The 17,815-nt window shown below is 43.8% G+C and overlaps 1 protein-coding gene across 2 annotated transcripts in view; it reads right to left on the bottom strand.

The window, feature by feature from the left end:
• Window positions 1-17,815, bottom strand: part of LOC143285534 (uncharacterized) — a 196,962-nt gene that overhangs the window by 123,453 nt on the left and 55,694 nt on the right. For both annotated transcript variants that reach the window (XM_076592892.1, XM_076592893.1), the window contains exon 2: window positions 13,006-13,110. In XM_076592892.1, the coding sequence (XP_076449007.1) occupies window positions 13,006-13,110 (105 nt within the window). The remainder of the gene's footprint in view (window positions 1-13,005; window positions 13,111-17,815) is intronic.

The raw sequence follows: 17,815 nt of genomic DNA, 5'->3' as shown, positions 1-17,815 counted from the left end.
TCCGACTTCTTTTTTCAGCCACAGGGGAAAAAAACGAAAAAGAAATGAGAGTTTTTCCTCTCCGTTATAGAAAAAAAACTGGAAGGCTGTTTTCCCCTTCAGCAATGGACAAGGAAAGGAAGAATGGAGTGGGAAATTAGTTTCGCTCTGATCAATGTAGAACTTCCACAGCTGAACAAACGAAGATTCTGCTGTTATCACTATACGGAGATACGCGAGATATGCCAAAATGCTGGCTATAAGAGAAGCCTTGATTGAACGAGATATCCTTCCTCTTTCCCATCCAAAATAAGCGCATCTGACATGAAAATCAATGACGATATGCCTTGCCACAGATGGGTCTCCTAAGGGAAAGCTGTGTGTGTGTGTGTGTGTGTGTGTGTGTGATGGGAGTGACAGATAGACACACACACATAAACAGAACTAAGAAATATTTTATGTCAATAGCTTAAAAGCGCTAATAACACGTTGGTACAAGACACAAAAAAATGATGAAAACTGCTATTCGGAGAAACGCAGTTCTTGAAAAACCAATTAATATAGACAACTATATATCGACCATCCATTTCTTATTCGTGAAAAAATCACAATACATGTGTAGAACAAAGGGGAAAATGTTTATTCGTAGCAGTCTACACAAAATCGATTTTTAAAAGAAAAAACAGTAAGTCCCGTTACTTTTTCGTCGAAGATTATACGCTTCGGTAATACGCTTTGCGAGCGACTGGACTGATTTGTCCTAGTGTTTAAGTACTCTCAACAGATCTTCATTCTTTGCAGAACCTGTTTTAAAGACGCTTGATTTTTCACGAATGTCACTGTTCACTTTACAATGAAGAAAGAACTCAAGTCATCCTCCCGCACACTGGACATGGGGAGAGTGTGGACTGGTCAGTTTAAAACCAATATCTATAAGCATGTTGTCCGAGAGTCCTCAGCCAAAACCTGACCAGATTTATTTTATGCCACTTGTTGGTGACGGTTGTAATATGTTTGGGTTTTATTTTCATTCCAAAGACATTTTTCAAACTATAGAAACAATTATACGTTTCATTGGTTCCCATTCCATTCACACAAAGACAGAAAGAGAGACAGAAGCGAATAAGAACAAATTTCGATGTGCACACGCTCGCACACAAGCTCACAAATTTCCATCCAATATCAGTTGACAGACGTTAAATGTATGACGAACTAGTAAAACATTCATTTCTCATTCGTTCATTCACTCTCCCTCTCTGTGTGTCTCTCTCCCCTCCCCCCCCCCCTCCCTCTCTCTCTCACGTTCCCTACCGCCCATCTCATCGCCATCGCAATCGCCCAAAAAGCTCACTGGTCAGACGAAAGGCCAATCAGCACAAAGGCCCACGGACTCCCACAGCGTTCTCTCCCCTGCACCCCTGGCGTGCCGGGCCTGAGGGAAAAAGGCTGGCTGTCTTCAGTCTTCACAGTCTGTCGGAGGGAGACAAGCAGGGAATCTCTAGCTCCATAAATGTCTGCTTCCAGCGTGGTCATCAATTTCACGACAGATTGGAAAGGCCGGATCAGGAAAGGGAGATAGATCTTCTGAAGGGCAGAGAGAGGGACGCTGCTGATTCTGGCAGTCTCCTTGCCCCAAGAGAGTCCACTGTATCTAGGACTCGGAATAGAAAGGCGGGGCCCAATCTTCCCTTCCGTAGTTTTAACCTTAGTTGTAACCTTCCCCACCCCAGTTACAGCAGGGTGGAGTGAGGAAAACCGGAGTCAAGTGCCATTGTAAAGACACAGCACCAGGCCGAAAATCAGGGACCCGAACCCTGATCGCTGGTGAACCGGCACTGGATCAGTCATCAGTGGATCACTTACAAATTCTTTTTCGGGTTCTTTTTCAGTATCAGTATCAGTCGCTCAAGGAGGCGTCACTGCGTTCGGACAAATCCATATACGCTACACCACATCTGCCAAGCAGATGCCTGACCAGCAGCGTAACCCAACGCGCTTAGTCAGGCCTTGAGGAAAAAAAAAAAAAAAAAAAAAAAAAAAAAAAATATATATATATATATATATATATATATATATATATATATATATATATATATAAGCGTACATACATAAATAATAATTATGATGGGAAAAAAAAAGATAGTAGTAATGAAAAGGGTTCTTTTTACTGCAACGTAGTGTCTCCACAAATTCAAGTGGTTCAATTCATTCAGCTGTACATTTTCTTTTTGATTTGGTAGCTTTTCAAGCATGCATTTCTGGCACACTTATTACTCTGGCAGTTTCTTTTCTTTTCTTTTTGTTGTTGTTTGTTTGTTTGTGTACTTCTTTCACGATACCCTCCTCTTATGTGGAATTCAGCAGGTCAAACAAGCTGGTGATAACGTCATCAACCCAGGTTTTTTCAACCACTGCGCATAAACTCTTCAATTACATATGAGTAACAATCATCTCTTCCTCTGACAATGGTAATGAGAGGTTTTCATTCAGACGAATAACCAGCAATGGTAATTAAAACGAAATGACCCAGACGTCATGTCACTCAGCCCTGGGTGATAGTTTGTCCTTGTGCTGTGGCGGTTAGGCAGAATACGTGCTGGTGAACACGATCAACTGATTCCGCACAACGAAAGGACCCGCAATGCGTGGCCTGGAGTGGAAACATGACGGCCACAATGACGTATCAGATAGCACAGATAGCTGAGAGGAAATCACGGATCGGAAATGCTATTGCCATATTTCACCCACACAGGTGCGTGCACGTGCGCACATACACACACGCATGTGCGCACAAACACACTTTTCCAGATATTTTTATGGCGACAATAGGAGCGCCAGGAGAGAAATACCTTCATGAAATGGAAGCCAGAATCCCAATTCACAAGCGTCGTATATCTTGCTCATCTCAGAAGATTTCTGCAGAGCTGCTTTCCTCAGGGAGAAAATGACGTCAGAGTGCAGAATCCCCTTTTTCTTATATCCGTGCGTCTGCGAGTGTGTACGGACGTTTGCCTTTCAAACCATATCCTTCAACAGCATTTTTTGTATTTGTTTACTGTCATGGCGTCTTTGACCTGCACCGAGGGGAAGGTCAAACATCACAAAGTTGAACGTTTGTTGAGAGATCACTCCTTCAATAACAGGAGTTTGAATTATACTCCGTGTTTGGCGATATATACTTACCATGTCAAACGCATGACACTGTACACTATATGACATACAAAAAATACACTGAACAGTTTTTGGAACAATGTATGTTTTATTCGTGTCAGATGCATGCCAGTGGTTGGCGGAAGTGTATCCTTACCAGAAGCTTGTATTGCATAAGTTAATCAATATGACATGACGAAGTCGATTTGACATGACGGAATCAATATGACATGACGTAATCAATCTGTTCATCTATAAAGTTGAATGGGGAGGTGTAGAAGCTCATGGGGGTAGGTGTGAAAGGTGAAAGGACATGAAGCACATTACTGTTGAAAATCCACATTGCAATGCTGAAAACGCACATCAAACAATACGTCTTGACTTTGCAACAGAACAGTGCCCGTCTTAGTGTTGCTGTCACTGCTCTCACAAACATGTTTCACAGAAATGTATATCTAATGTACCTTTGCAACAGCCACACATTCTCAAAAAAACAGTACATGCTGTCGTTCTTTTCCTGTGAAACTGTACCGTGCGAGTACGCGCGATTTGAGAATAAAAGCGAGTTTAAAACCTGCAATAACTGCTTTGTTGGCAGCGATTCCATTTCACTGTGAAGTCAAACTTTGCTCTAAAAAACATCTGTCAATGACAAGAAGGGAAAACAGTAATGTGAAGTGGAACTTACATCTTGTGTGTGTGTATGTATGTGTGCGTGTGTGTGTGTGTGTGTGTGTGAGGAGAGAGAGAGAGAGAGAGAGAGAGGTGGGGGTTGAGTAGGAACAAGTTTCGTAAATGTACGGCCCACACACAAGCATGCACATTTTCATTCACTCACTCACTCACTACTCTCTGCGCTCTCTCTCATACATTTACTACCGCTCACCCATGGCCACCACAATTGCCCAGAAGCTCAAACCCCAGACGAAAGCCCAAACTGTACAAAGGCCCACCACACACTCCGGGAATGTCAGCACTGCCCGATACCCCTGGCTGGATGCCTCACGGAAACAGCGGGCTGTTTTCAAAGCCAGTCTGGGAGACCGTCAATAAGCCTGCAGCTCCCGCCATAAATGTCTGCTTCCGGCGTGGTCGTCAATTTCACGACACATAGAAGAGGATAGATAAAGATGGGGGTATGGGGTGGGAGGAGGAGGGGAGAGATCTTCTGGAAGAATGAAGGGTTGAAGGGGAACGCTTTGGGGACGGGGATTGGGGGGATCTGGAAGAATGAAGGGTTGTAAGGATTAGAAGGGAACGCTAACTGTGGCAGCGTCGATTTCATCTCAAACCATCCCCCCACCCCCACACACACACCCCCTCCATCTACCCAAACCTTCATCTTTAACCTCGTTCAGAAAGAAGACTGATTTGTGCAATCATTTGGGTGTCTTCGATCCACAGAAAAAAAGCATCACATAACAAAATATTCTCTGCCCAAAGCAAACAGCATCCCAAACATTGCTTTGTTGGCAAGACACACATCCTCTCTAATCCCCCAAGTCAAGTTCTAAGACAGTGTGTGCAAAACTGCATTTCACACACTGCGGCCACCCGTTCCTTGCCTCAGGCTGTCAGCGACAAATTCTGAATCTTGTTCTTTACAACCAGATCCACCTCCCAGAGCCATATATTAGGACTAGAAAACATTCGAGTAAAACAACAAAAATGCCTTGAAATCAACCGCGTCAAACCAGTTGAAACCCAAAAAGGAAGGGGGATAGAACAGACAGATGCCGCTGCAGACACGTTCAAATGCTCCAATACTAAAGGCCTCACCAGCGCACTGGCTCCAAGTGTAGCTCAGGCATCTGCCCTCCATTTCAAATTTTCTTCTTTTTCCAAAGCAGGTATGTGTGGTGCATTTTGATCAGTCTAAGGATTTGGCCCAAGTGCTTTAAACTCAGGCTATGGCTATAAAGTCGACCATGCCTTCAATTTCTCACCAGAGGATAAGAATAAAATACGTCTCAAAACAAGCCGACTTCTGCCATCAGAGATGAGATTCTAAAATTTTGAAATCTACTGAAACTAGAGGGAGAGAGGGAGGGGGCAGGAGGGTGGGGTGGGGGTTGAGGTGCTGCATGGACGATGGCTCTGGCAGGGATAAAGTGGCGAAACCTCCTTGAACAGAAGACCTGTTGACAGAACAGTGTGTGATATGTCTACATGACGGGGCACAGCTTGAAACTGAATCAGAAATGGTTTGAAAGGCATCTGGGAGGCTCTTCTGCGATCTAAAAAAAAGAAAAAGGTAATATTCAATATATATATATATATATATATATTTGTATGGCATATCACTAAACTGGTTGAACAAGTATACATATAGAACAAAAACAAACTCGTAAAACGACAAACATATATATTTTTAAAGATCTGAAATGGTATGAAATCACTCATATGAACTATGAGAGTAAAAGTACTGTTTTCAATGAAACTCCGTGATGTGTGTGTGTGTGTGTTTTCAGTTTAATTCTGTGGGAAAGAGAACACTCCCATATGTATCTGAGAGACAGACAAACAGAGGGAGACAGACAGGGGAGAGGATGTGTGGTTGTATTTGTGTGAGAGAGAGAGAGAGAGAGAGAGAGAGCAATGCGATGGCCCCTGCTCTTATCGAAATAAACGAGAATCTTGAGTTCGTCTTCTGAATTTTTGTGTGTGTGTGTATGTATGCAATGGCCCCTGCTTGTATCAATAGTAATTTTTTTAGTTCACCTCCCAAAGCTCTCTCTCTCTCTCTTGCTACAATACAATAGCCCTTTATCATCGAAGTGAACGAGAATCACGTACTGAAAGTACCTCTCCCCCTCTCTCTCCCTGTGTGTGTGTGTGTTCTAATAACAATGCAATGGCCTCTGCTCATATCGAAATATACGAAAACCACGTGCGATCGTTCATTTGAGCGGGGGTTCATCTGCAGTCTCTCTCTCTCTCTCTCTCTCTCTCTCTCCCTCCCTCACTCTGTGCACATGTGTGTGTGTGTGTGTGTGTGTGTGTGTGTGTGTGAAAACGAACCTCATACACATACCCCTTGATTTTGTCAACGGATTTACACGAATCTCAGGACCGACCCCTGGTGGTCCTCAGATTGACTGATTTCCGTAAATGTAATCTCATCTGAGGCCATCCACCCCCCACACCCCCTCCCTACCCTACTCTGGGCAGCCTAACGAACCAGCCAAGAACATGACCGCTGAGGCTGTGACCGATCCCAGGGTTGGTGAGAGACTGGTGAATGATGGACTTCTTCCAAACCTACATCGGAAGGACCTCTCCTCTTGCTCACAGCTGGAAGTGGAATTTCTGTCTACCCTGCCTGGGTTTGGATCATTTAGTTTGGGACTACCACAAGAGCATCGTCACCTTACTGGAGGTCGAAGAAACCCCACAGAAAACTGGTAGACGTCTCTGTATTGTATTGTTTTGTATTGTATTGTATTGTGTTGTATTGTTGATTTTTTTTCCGTCACGAAAGATTCGTACAAGTGCTCCCCCCGGGGAGAACGCCCCCACAGTGTAACGCAAACGATGTTTTGCCACTTTCTGTCTGCAAGTATAATTTGTTTAACTACTGAAGAAGAATTTACCACAGAATTTTGCTGACAATCCTTTTGTTGCCATGGGTTATTTTACGTGCACTAAGTGCGCGCTGCACTCGGGACCTCGGTTTATCATCTGATCTGAATGAATGGAGGAGGGGAGGGGAGTACAAATCCCGGTCCGTGTACTAAGGGACTGGAGCCCGTGGACACTCGATTCTTTTGTTTTCATACCATGATGTTGTATTGTCTTGGAGTGGTCTTGTACAACACACTTTAAGTGGTGGTATGTGTCTCCTGATACATAAAACATATGATCTTTAATTGCATATCGTTCACAGTCATCTTCATTACACAGTCCCGTTCCTCTAAAGAACGTTGAACAAAAAATTCATCTCAGACTAATATTTAGCAACCGATGTGACACTAGATGGCTCAGAACATAACACAAACGAATCACTGGGCATTGATAGCACACTGAATGGCTCAGACAGTGAGAAATCAGCCCTCCATAGCAGTATTATCCACTGTCTGTTTCAGTTAGCCACACCACAACGCATGCTGGCAAACACGACAGAGTGATATCTACTGCAGAGGATAATTTCCGCTGACGGGTGGCAAGCAGGAGAGGAATACCGCTGGAATGATGTCTGAGATGGGACAGATAAATGGGAGGAATTCCACAGCCTGGAGTATTATTACTTTATTTACAAGCGCATGCATACACACACACACACACACACACACACACACACACACACACACACACACACACATCTTTCAGATTACATTTATCCTGAAGCAAAAGGCGCCTGGGAAGAAATGCCTGCAGAGAAATGGACGGCGCAATGTCATTTAGCATACATCGTACATCTCTTCCTCAGCTCATCAGATTTTTCCCACTGACACATGGACTCCTCATTTCGCGGCCAGCGCGTCGTTATAATGCAGTATTTTCGCCTTTTTTCGTATCACCCCTAAATTTCCTTCTTTTTTTTTTCTTATTCCCTGTCCTTTTCTGTCTCCCATCTGTGTCTGCCTTTCACATCAGATATTTCAACAGCATTTTCTGTGCCCGTGTCCGCCATGTCTCATTGGATAACTATGCACAACGAGTTTCGTTTTCTCCGGAACACCAGCATCCATCCAGTAACTGGAGCGGTGGTCTTGTGCTGGTCCTTCAGATGACACGACAGACACACGGTTCCGTGTGCAGCATAAACATCAATTTGCACACGTAGAAGAACCAACGGCAACGAAAGGGTTGTTTCTGGGAAAATTCTGTGGAAAAATCTACTTTGATAGAATAGCAAACATATTTGCAGATAGAAGATGAAATCCGGAAAAGGTTGTACTGCACTGAGGCGACTCTCCCCGGGGAAAGCAGCCTGAATTTCACACAGAGTGTGTTACACTGAATTTCACACAGTGTTGTGACAATACAATACACATGACAATACAATACTAAACTGAATGAGGTAAGGGAAAAGCGCATGGGGCGTGGAGAAGGGGGTATTCAGGGTGAATCGGACAGGGAACAACGTTCTTCCGCTGACTTTGCATGCGCGCTGCTCTGTCCGCTTGGTCACATCTACCGTTAACTGAAAAATTCACCGACGCAATTCCGAAATTGTACATCAAACATGATCCCCATGGACTTTGTGTAACCGATACTGGCATCGGTGCATCTCCTCCTGAAAGGAATCACATAAGGATATAAATGGAGTTCCGCGATAAAAATCAGTGGACCCAGTTACACCCAAATCATACCCCTCTCCCCACCCCCACCCCCCACACGCACACACACTCCGCGCCCGCACCCATCGTCGTGTATATCCGTTATTGGATCCTGCAATGCGAGGAATCGGAATCAGAAATGAATCTTTGCAACAGCCAGCACTTTTTACACGACACCCGGAAATGCCAGACTCCTGTGGTGCTGTCTGTTCACGGATCTTCGAAACTACCATAAAACACTGTGTTGTCAGCAAAGCCATCACGTTCAGCTGAACGACTGCGCTCTTGAGAAAATCGATGACAAGCGTTTAACAGTGAGCAGAGCAAACTGAATGAAAAAGCATCAAGGAGTAGAGCTTAATCAGGCAAATAAAATGGAAGACAGCTAACTGGTCGATAGGACGAAGAAGGAACACTGGCTTTCACATAACAACCTTTGGAACAAACTATAAAAAACTATAAAAAATAAATATATAGGATATATGCTATATATATATATATATATATATATATATATATATATATATATATATATATATAACGGAAAAAGCACGATAATTTCTGAAATACTGATATACATCATCAACAAGATGCCATCGTGTACACGTGAGACACGCGTGACAACTGTTGTTGCAGCTGGAAGCACCGTGGCAGAATCATTCTGACGATCCGAGTTCCAGCTCCCGTTTCGGGATGGTGTTGTGTCCTTGGGGAAGGCACTTTACTCCGAGTTTCCTCACTCCACCCTGGTGTGAACGGGTATCTGACCAGTTTGGAAGGACAGGATTGGGGCCCGCCTTCCTATGCTGAACCCTGGACACAGTGGATGTGAATTCACTGCCTTCCTGTGCTGAACCCTGGACACAGTGGATGTGAATTCACTGCCTTCCTATGCTGAACCCTGGACACAGTGGATGTGAATTCACTGCCTTCCTGTGCTGAACCCTGGACACAGTGGATGTAAATTCACTGCCTTCCTATGCTGAACCCTGGACACAGTGGATGTAAATTCACTGCCTTCCTGTGCTGAACCCTGGACACAGTGGATGTAAATTCACTGCCTTCCTATGCTGAACCCTGGACACAGTGGATGTAAATTCACTGCCTTCCTGTGCTGAACCCTGGACACAGTGGATGTAAATTCACTGCCCCGATGGCCATAAAAGGCAATAGGACATTTCACCTTAACTGCAGTAACAGTTAGTACCCACGACAGGTCGTAATCAACTTACTATCAATATGAAGAAACACCAACAAGCAAGTTTTGAACCAGCTCCATGGATTTCAGTGTTATTTGACGTTTCTCGTGCATCATTACTTTCCGTGGCGCTACTCCAGAAATTGCTTCTGTGTGTGTGTGTGTGTGTGTGTGTGTGCACGCGCACGTTCCATTTTTTTCCATTCAAGCCATTCCAGTGACAGAGACATGAACTCTTCGCCTTCGTCTTCCCCTTTTGTTGGTGTTGACGTCACCTGTGCCGGTCTCTGGTGGTAGAAGCATAGAGAGGACTGTCACACCTGTCAAACGTCTTTCCTGAAAGGAGAGGACACCTATCGATCGCTGTGCCGTTAGGATCAGTCGGCCACATGTTGGGCACCCCACGCATGAACAGAACCGCGTCACTATCGCCTTCCTAATTCGGATAAAGAGTGAAAGGAAACCTGACATGATGAGAAAGACAAGCCTGGAGAGTGAGAGAGAGAGAGAGAGGTGGGGGGGGGGGCGGGGGGGGGGGCAGTGGGGATAGGAGGAGAGATGCGGGAACAAGGTGGAGAGGATCATATTCATCAGCGACAATAGTGGTCTTGAGGTTCTGAGAACATGTGACTTTAGTCTTAGTGACTGAGGGAGGGGGCTGGTTAGGACAGGGGGCATGGCACTGGATAAATGCTAACCTTTCAATGGAAGAATACATGACACATGAGCTAAAATAACAACAATAATAATAACAAGACAACGATGATGATGATGATGATGAAGACGAGAAAAGAGTGGGAAACACCGCCAAGGTCAAATGAAATCATATCAAAGATTGTTGCTGACACTTCACAGCCCAGGCGACCGCAATGGGGCCGTTTCAGGGATGATTACAGAGTTTGTGTGATCACTCTTATCAGTTCTTAAAACCAGTTAAGATCAACCAACACAAAGCTTAAAAAAAAGTATCCCACGTCTCGCTCAGTCCATGTACATTTCAAATCAACTGATAAATTTATTGGAAATAAAGTAAAAAGACCGATTCTCCAATGTCAGTGCCTGTCCAAGTGCGACACTACGATCCGTGGTTGCTGGAGACAGACTCGGAACGAGAGAATCAGACAAGTGAAGCAGTCACACACACACACACACACACACACACACACACACACACACACACACACACATATATATATACAGAGAGAGAGAGAGAGAGGGAGAGAGAGATCGAGACAGAGATAGAGGCAGAGAATTAGAGAAACAAAGAGCATGCTTCTGTGAACGGGGATGGGGGCTGAGAGGAGACTAGCTCACCAATTTCCAACACTTCTTCGGAAAAAGTAGACATGGAAGAATACCGAAAGAAAAAAAAAAGAAAAAAACTATTTTAAAAACAAAAACAACAACTTGATAATCATCAATGAATGGATGTAAAAAATAGTGATAAAATAAAATAAAATAATATTTTTAAGAAAAAGAAAGAAAAAGATCAAGAGAAAAGTAACGTTAGCCAAAAGTAAAGCCAAGGCCCAGTTATATCCATCCTCTCGGGGGTGGGGGTGGGGGGGAATGAAATAGGCTAAATCCATGCTGATAATCATCCCAGGGAATCAGCACCAGCAGCATCGCCCTGACCTCACAGGGGAAGGAAGGAAATGGAGGCAAAGACTTCTCAGCCATCAGTCTTCCTTCCCCCAGATAAGCCTGGGCTTTTCTGGGCCACCCTACCCTCTGCTGCTTCCCTGCTGACCCAGTTACACCTTTTCCATCTCGCTCTGCTTTCCGTCTCCACTTTGATCCGTATGAAATCTTTCGGTATGAATTAACTTTCAATCCTGATGTGTGTGTGTGCGTGTGTGTGTGTGTGTGTGTGTGTGAAAGAGGGGCCACGTGCAGTTGCCACAGCCCAGAAATATCATGAGAGAAACAGCCTTGTGCCCCGCCTCATCATCCCTCATTATCATCCCTCATCATCGATGAAACATAAAATAAACAAGAGAGGCAAGGCCTTCAAGACTCACTTGTGACTGAGAGTAAAACACACAAGCTTTTTATGCATTGAGTATAATTTCAAAATGTAATGTTTAAGATGAGAAAGATCAGTTTAAAGCAAAATTAAGTCCCCTAGCATTAATTACAGAGTAATTTCCCTTCTTTACTCTCTGCACCAAAACGTTTGCAAAATAAATAAAACTTCCATGCTTAGCAAAAGAAGTTCCTGTTTGAACAAAAAATGATAATAATGACTGCTCTTGTTGTTGGGTCCGAATATCAGATCAAAGTGCCAAGTTTAGAAATACAAAAAATATAAATATAACAGTAAATGCAGTTTGCATATAATTTGGCTTCTTTTTTTTTTTTTCTTTTTTTTTTTTGTGCCCATCCCAGAGGTGCAATATTGTTTTAAACAAGATATGTTAAAGTTTACCACGGACACACAGACACACACACAGACAACCGAACACCGGGTTCAAACATAGACTCACTTTGTTTACACAAGTGAGTCAAAAATGACCCCCAAAATCTGGGCCTCCCTCCACAAAAAACAAAAACAAAACCAAAACAAAAAACAAAAACAAAAAAACTCCACCATTTAACTCCAATCTGTGTATGTGTGTACGTGTGTGCGCGCGCGTGAGTTTGTGTGTGTGTGTGTGTGTCTGTGTAAGTGTGTTTGCGTGCGTGCGTGTGTATGCGCTCGCGCGCGTGTAAGTGTGTGTGTGTGTGTGCTGGTGCGTGCGTAGTGTGCAAGCGGACGCACGCGCAGCACGCCAGTTCAAACAGTTGCCACAATCCAGCTGACTGGGTAACTAGGTCCTGAGGAATGTTTCAATTACCACCACACAGCGTGATGCCAACTCTGTGTATTATTTAAAAGCTGGGAAACAAAGAGACTTTCTTTCTCCATGTGTGTGTGTGTGTGTGTGTGTGTGTGTGTGGACTGACGTGCAGCCAGGCAGTATCCTCCTGAAGGGAAGTGGAGAGGAAGGAGGTCAGCCTGACCTGGCTGGCTAATGACTCCCTATCTCCTGTTAATTGGCACTGGGTGGTTGGGGACCTGCCATCCTTTTTTTTTCTCTCGGCTCCCCTTTTCATCAGGCTGCTTTTTGAAGACATGGTTCTCTCTCTCTCTGTCTCTCTCTCTCTCTGTCTATGTCTCTGTCTGTCTGTCTCTCTCTCTCTCTCTCTCTCTGTGTGTCTCTCACCTGCTCTCTGTGTGTGTGTAGTTCCTTTTCATTCCCTCTTGTTGTCTTTTCGTGATTTTCCTTGACATATTTACTCTTTTGTGAGTGCTGGATGAGAACCGGCCATTGTGCGCTCATGCTTTTCCACAATTAAAAAAAAAGTTTTGAGCCCTACATTCACACACACACACACACACACACACGCTCTGACCTGTTCGGATGAGAGAGGTGGCTCTTGGCTGTGCTGGCTGCAGGAGTGGAGAAACTCCAACACACGGTCGGGGTTCAGACTGGCAATGGCCTCAGTCAGTTTGGCCTGCAACACAAGCAACACAAACCAACACAGTCATTTCCAGATACTGAAGCTGATTAAGCTCAAACAGTTAAGAAAAGAGACAAAAAGTCCCCTCGCCCTTTACGGCAATCGGGGAAAAGAAATCACATTCGCTGCAGCTATGGTTCGGCATAGGAAGGCGGGGCCCAACCCTCTCCATCCGCCGTATCAAACCTTCCCTGACCGAAGTAAAGTATCTATTCACACGTGGGTGAGTGAGAAAACAGTGCCTTTCCCACGGACACTCCATGCCGCAACACTGACCTTGATCAGGGAACACACAAACAAACGCATGCACACAAGGACGAAGATGCGCATACACTCGTGTACTGACAAACACACGCACACACACACGCACCCACGCACAACCACACGCACGCACGTCTAATATCACTTAGTGAAAAGACGTTAAACTAAACGAACGAACAACACGCACGCACGGCCAAATATAGATGTCAAAAGGCCGTACAGAATACAGAATGACGGGACAAACAAAGCATGAAAGGCCGCATAGAATTCAGAATGACGGGACAAACAAAGCATGAAAGGCCGCATATAATTCAGAATGACGGGACAAACAAAGCATGAAAGGCCGCACAGAATACAGAATGACGGGACAAAGCATGAAAGGCCGTATAGAATACAGAATGACGGGGCAAACAAAGCATGAAAGGCCGTATAGAATACAGAATGACGGGACAAACAAAGCATGAAAGGCCGCACAGAATACGACAGAACCTGATATGGGACAAACAAAGCATGAAAGGCCGTATAGAATACAGAATGACGGGACAAACAAAGCATGAAAGGCCGTACAGAATACAGAATGACGGGACAAACAAAGCATGAAAGGCCGTACAGAATACAGAATGACGGGACAAACAACACATGAAAGGCCGTACAGAATACAGAATGACGGGACAAACAAAGCATGAAAGGCCGTATAGAATACAGAATGACGGGACAAACAAAGCATGAAAGGCCGCATAGAATACAGAATGACGGGACAAAGCATGAAAGGCCGCATAGAATACAGAATGACGGGACAAAGCATGAAAGGCCGCATAGAATACAGAATGACGGGACAAAGCATGAAAAGCCGATTAGAATACAGAATGACGGGACAAACAAAGCATGAAAGGCCGTACAGAATACAGAATGACGGGACAAACAAAGAATGAAAGGCCGATTAGAATACAGAATGACGGGACAAACAAAGCATGAAAGGCCGTATAGAATACAGAATGACGGGACAAACAAAGCATGAAAGGTCGTACAGAATACAGAATGACGGGACAAACAAAGCATGAAAGGCCGTACAGAATACAGAATGACGGGACAAACAAAGCATGAAAGGCCGTATAGAATACAGAATGACGGGACAAACAAAGCATGAAAGGTCGTACAGAATACAGAATGACGGGACAAACAAAGCATGAAAGGCCGCATAGAATACAGAATGACGGGACAAACAAAGCATGAAAGGCCACACAGAATACAGAATGACGGGACAAACAAAGCATGAAAGGCCACACAGAATACAGAATGACGGGACAAACAAAGCATGAAAGGCCACACAGAATACAGAATGACGGGGCAAACAAAGCATGAAAGGCCACACAGAATACAGAATGACGGGACAAACAAAGCATGAAAGGCCACACAGAATACAGAATGACGGGACAAACAAAGCATGAAAGGCCACACAGAATACAGAATGACGGGGCAAACAAAGCATGAAAGGCCACACAGAATACAGAATGACGGGACAAACAAAGCATGAAAGGCCGCATAGAATACAGAATGACGGGACAAACAAAGCATGAAAGGCCGCATAGAATACAGAATGACGGGACAAAGCATGAAAGGCCGCATAGAATTCAGAATGACGGGGCAAACAAAGCATGAAAGGCCGCATAGAATTCAGAATGACGGGACAAAGCATGAAAGGCCGTATAGAATACAGAATGACGGGACAAACAAAGCATGAAAGGCCGATTAGAATACAGAATGACGGGACAAACAAAGCATGAAAGGCCGATTAGAATACAGAATGACGGGACAAACAAAGCATGAAAGGCCGATTAGAATACAGAATGACGGGACAAACAAAGCATGAAAGGCCGATAGAATACAGAATGACGGGACAAACAAAGCATGAAAGGCCGATTAGAATACAGAATGACGGGACAAACAAAGCATGAAAGGCCGCACAGAATACAGAATGACGGCGTGCAAGTTAAGCCTGGAATGTTGTGTTCATCCATTGATCTGTCTGCTGTTCGGTGGTTCTACTCTGCATGGCTTCAGATTTAACGCTGCAAACACAACTCAGCCGACAACCGCACTTCAAACGATTGCTGGCGCTCGTGTGCTTTTTGACTAACTTGTGTAAACAAAGTGAGTCTATGTTTTTACCCGGTGTTCGGCTGTCTGTGTGTGTGTGTGTGTGTGTGTGTCCGTGGTAAACTTTAACATTGCCATTTTCTCTGCAAATACTTTGTCAGTTGACACCAAATTAGGCATAAAAATAGGAAAAATTCAGTTCTTTCCAGTTAAATTGTTTAAAACAATATTGCACCTCTGGAATGGGCACAAAAAATATAAAATGAAGCCTAATTATATGTAAACTGCATTTACTGTTATATTTATATTTTTTGTATTCTCTAAACTTGGCACTTTGATCTGATATTCTGACCCAACAACAAGAGCAGTCATTATTATCATTTTTTGTTCAAACAGGAACTTCCTTAGCTAAGCATGGAAGTTTTATTTATTTTGCAAACGTTTTGGTGCAGCTAGTAAAAAAGGGAAATTACTCTGTAATTAATGCCAAGGGACTTAATTCGCTTTAAACTGATCTTTCTCATCTTAAACATTACATTTTGAAATTATACTCAACACATAAAAAGCTTGGATTTTTTTTAAAATGTATCACAAGTGAGTCTTGAAGGCCTTGCCTCTCTTAATTCTTTTTTGTGTGATTGCTCATGTTTGCAATCATGTAGTACTGTCTTGGTGTACATAGACTGTTTTCTCTTCTATGTCCTCACGTGCTGATGTATGCTGCTATGCATTATTATCATTATATGCATTGTTTCATGTAAGGTGCTAAGAGCCCATTATTCGCGGTAGTTGCGTCACATGTTATTATCATGATAATTATGATTATCATGATTATGAGTAGTAGTAGTAGTGAAGTAGTAGTGTTGTCTGATTTTCACATAAAAACAAAAAAACATAATGATAAATAATGATCAGTGACTGTTCTTCAAACAGGAGAACAGAAGCCACGCAAAAACACGTCTGCTTGACAGCAACTGGAGAAATTCATAGTGACCAACACTTTTTTTTATTCTTTCTTCTAATTCTTTCTTTTACTCTCCGGCACATCCTACAGAGATCACATCACCAACGAAGAAGTGAGAAACAAGAGTCAGGCAAACCGTAAGAATCAATGAATTACTAACCACAGGGATGAGACTCAAACTGAAGTATGGGCACGTGTCATGATCAGCAGGTCTGGCAGGGACAATCCTGCAAGGCACAGTGCAGGGAAGAAGGAGAGGCAGAAAGAGAGCGGAGGACAATATCCAAGGACAGCATCCCAGACCGGACAGGGCCTGACACAGACTGACACCCTGACAGAGACGAGGACCAGTGGGAAATGGGAGAGAACTGGTGGCCAGGTCATCAGTGCTTCCTCCACGGTCCTCGACCACAGGGTAGCAAAAAGGAGGTTTAATTATTTAACATGGGAGCTCGCTCACAGCCACACTCTACAGCCGTCGTCATTTTCTTTCCCATCAGATCACTCCTCTTGTCAGACACCTCAGACATGGAGCGGAAAGTTGTATTGGGGAATGTTTGTCTTTCAGCACACTTACTCACAAGCGGCGATATTTAAAAGTTTGGGGTTTTGGGGGGGTTTTTTTTTTGTTTGTTGTTTTTTTTTTGTCAATAGTAACACACTAATATTACGTCAACATTGCTTTAACGTTTTACTGTCTACTATTAAACTATATAATCAGAAAACGCGAGCGCGCGCGTACACACACACACACACTTTTTTTTTTCTTTTAAATAACCAAAATGACATAGTAGGATCCATTTCAGCTGCTGTTCTATTGGCCAAAGAAAATGTTGCATCATTAATGTTTAACAATGTATAAAGCAACAGACATAATTCATGGTTAGTTCCAATAAAACAGTAATACTTTTCAAATGTTAATACCAATGTTTAATTCATTATGAAACGATTATAAAATCGATGTTATGGCTATTCCAGACAGGCAGGAAAAAAAAGAAGAAAAAGGGTGAGAAAGATGGAGGCGATGTGGGGGGGCGGAGTGTCAATCATCTTACCCAGTCTGATACTACCAGCGGATGCTGAGGAAATATTGCATTGAAGTGTTCCACACACACACACACACACACACGCGCGCGCGCGCACAATGTCAAAAGGTTAAGAGATCCTATAGACCGTTATGGTCACTGGGGACAATGAACTCGTTTTCAGTGTGTCTCCTCCCTCCTGCCATTTTGACTGTCCCAGACTGAAGTCGGGCACCCATTCATGTCTGGGTGGAGTAAGAAAATCGGGAACAAAAAACGCGCTTGATGACAGAACACCATGCCGAAACACGGCCTCCAACCCCAGTCACTGGACCCAAGTCCCAAGTCCCAA

Source organism: Babylonia areolata, chromosome 9, assembly GCF_041734735.1.
Source record: "Babylonia areolata isolate BAREFJ2019XMU chromosome 9, ASM4173473v1, whole genome shotgun sequence".
NCBI lineage: Eukaryota > Metazoa > Mollusca > Gastropoda > Neogastropoda > Buccinidae > Babylonia > Babylonia areolata.
This window is presented reverse-complemented; position numbering and strand designations above follow the sequence as displayed.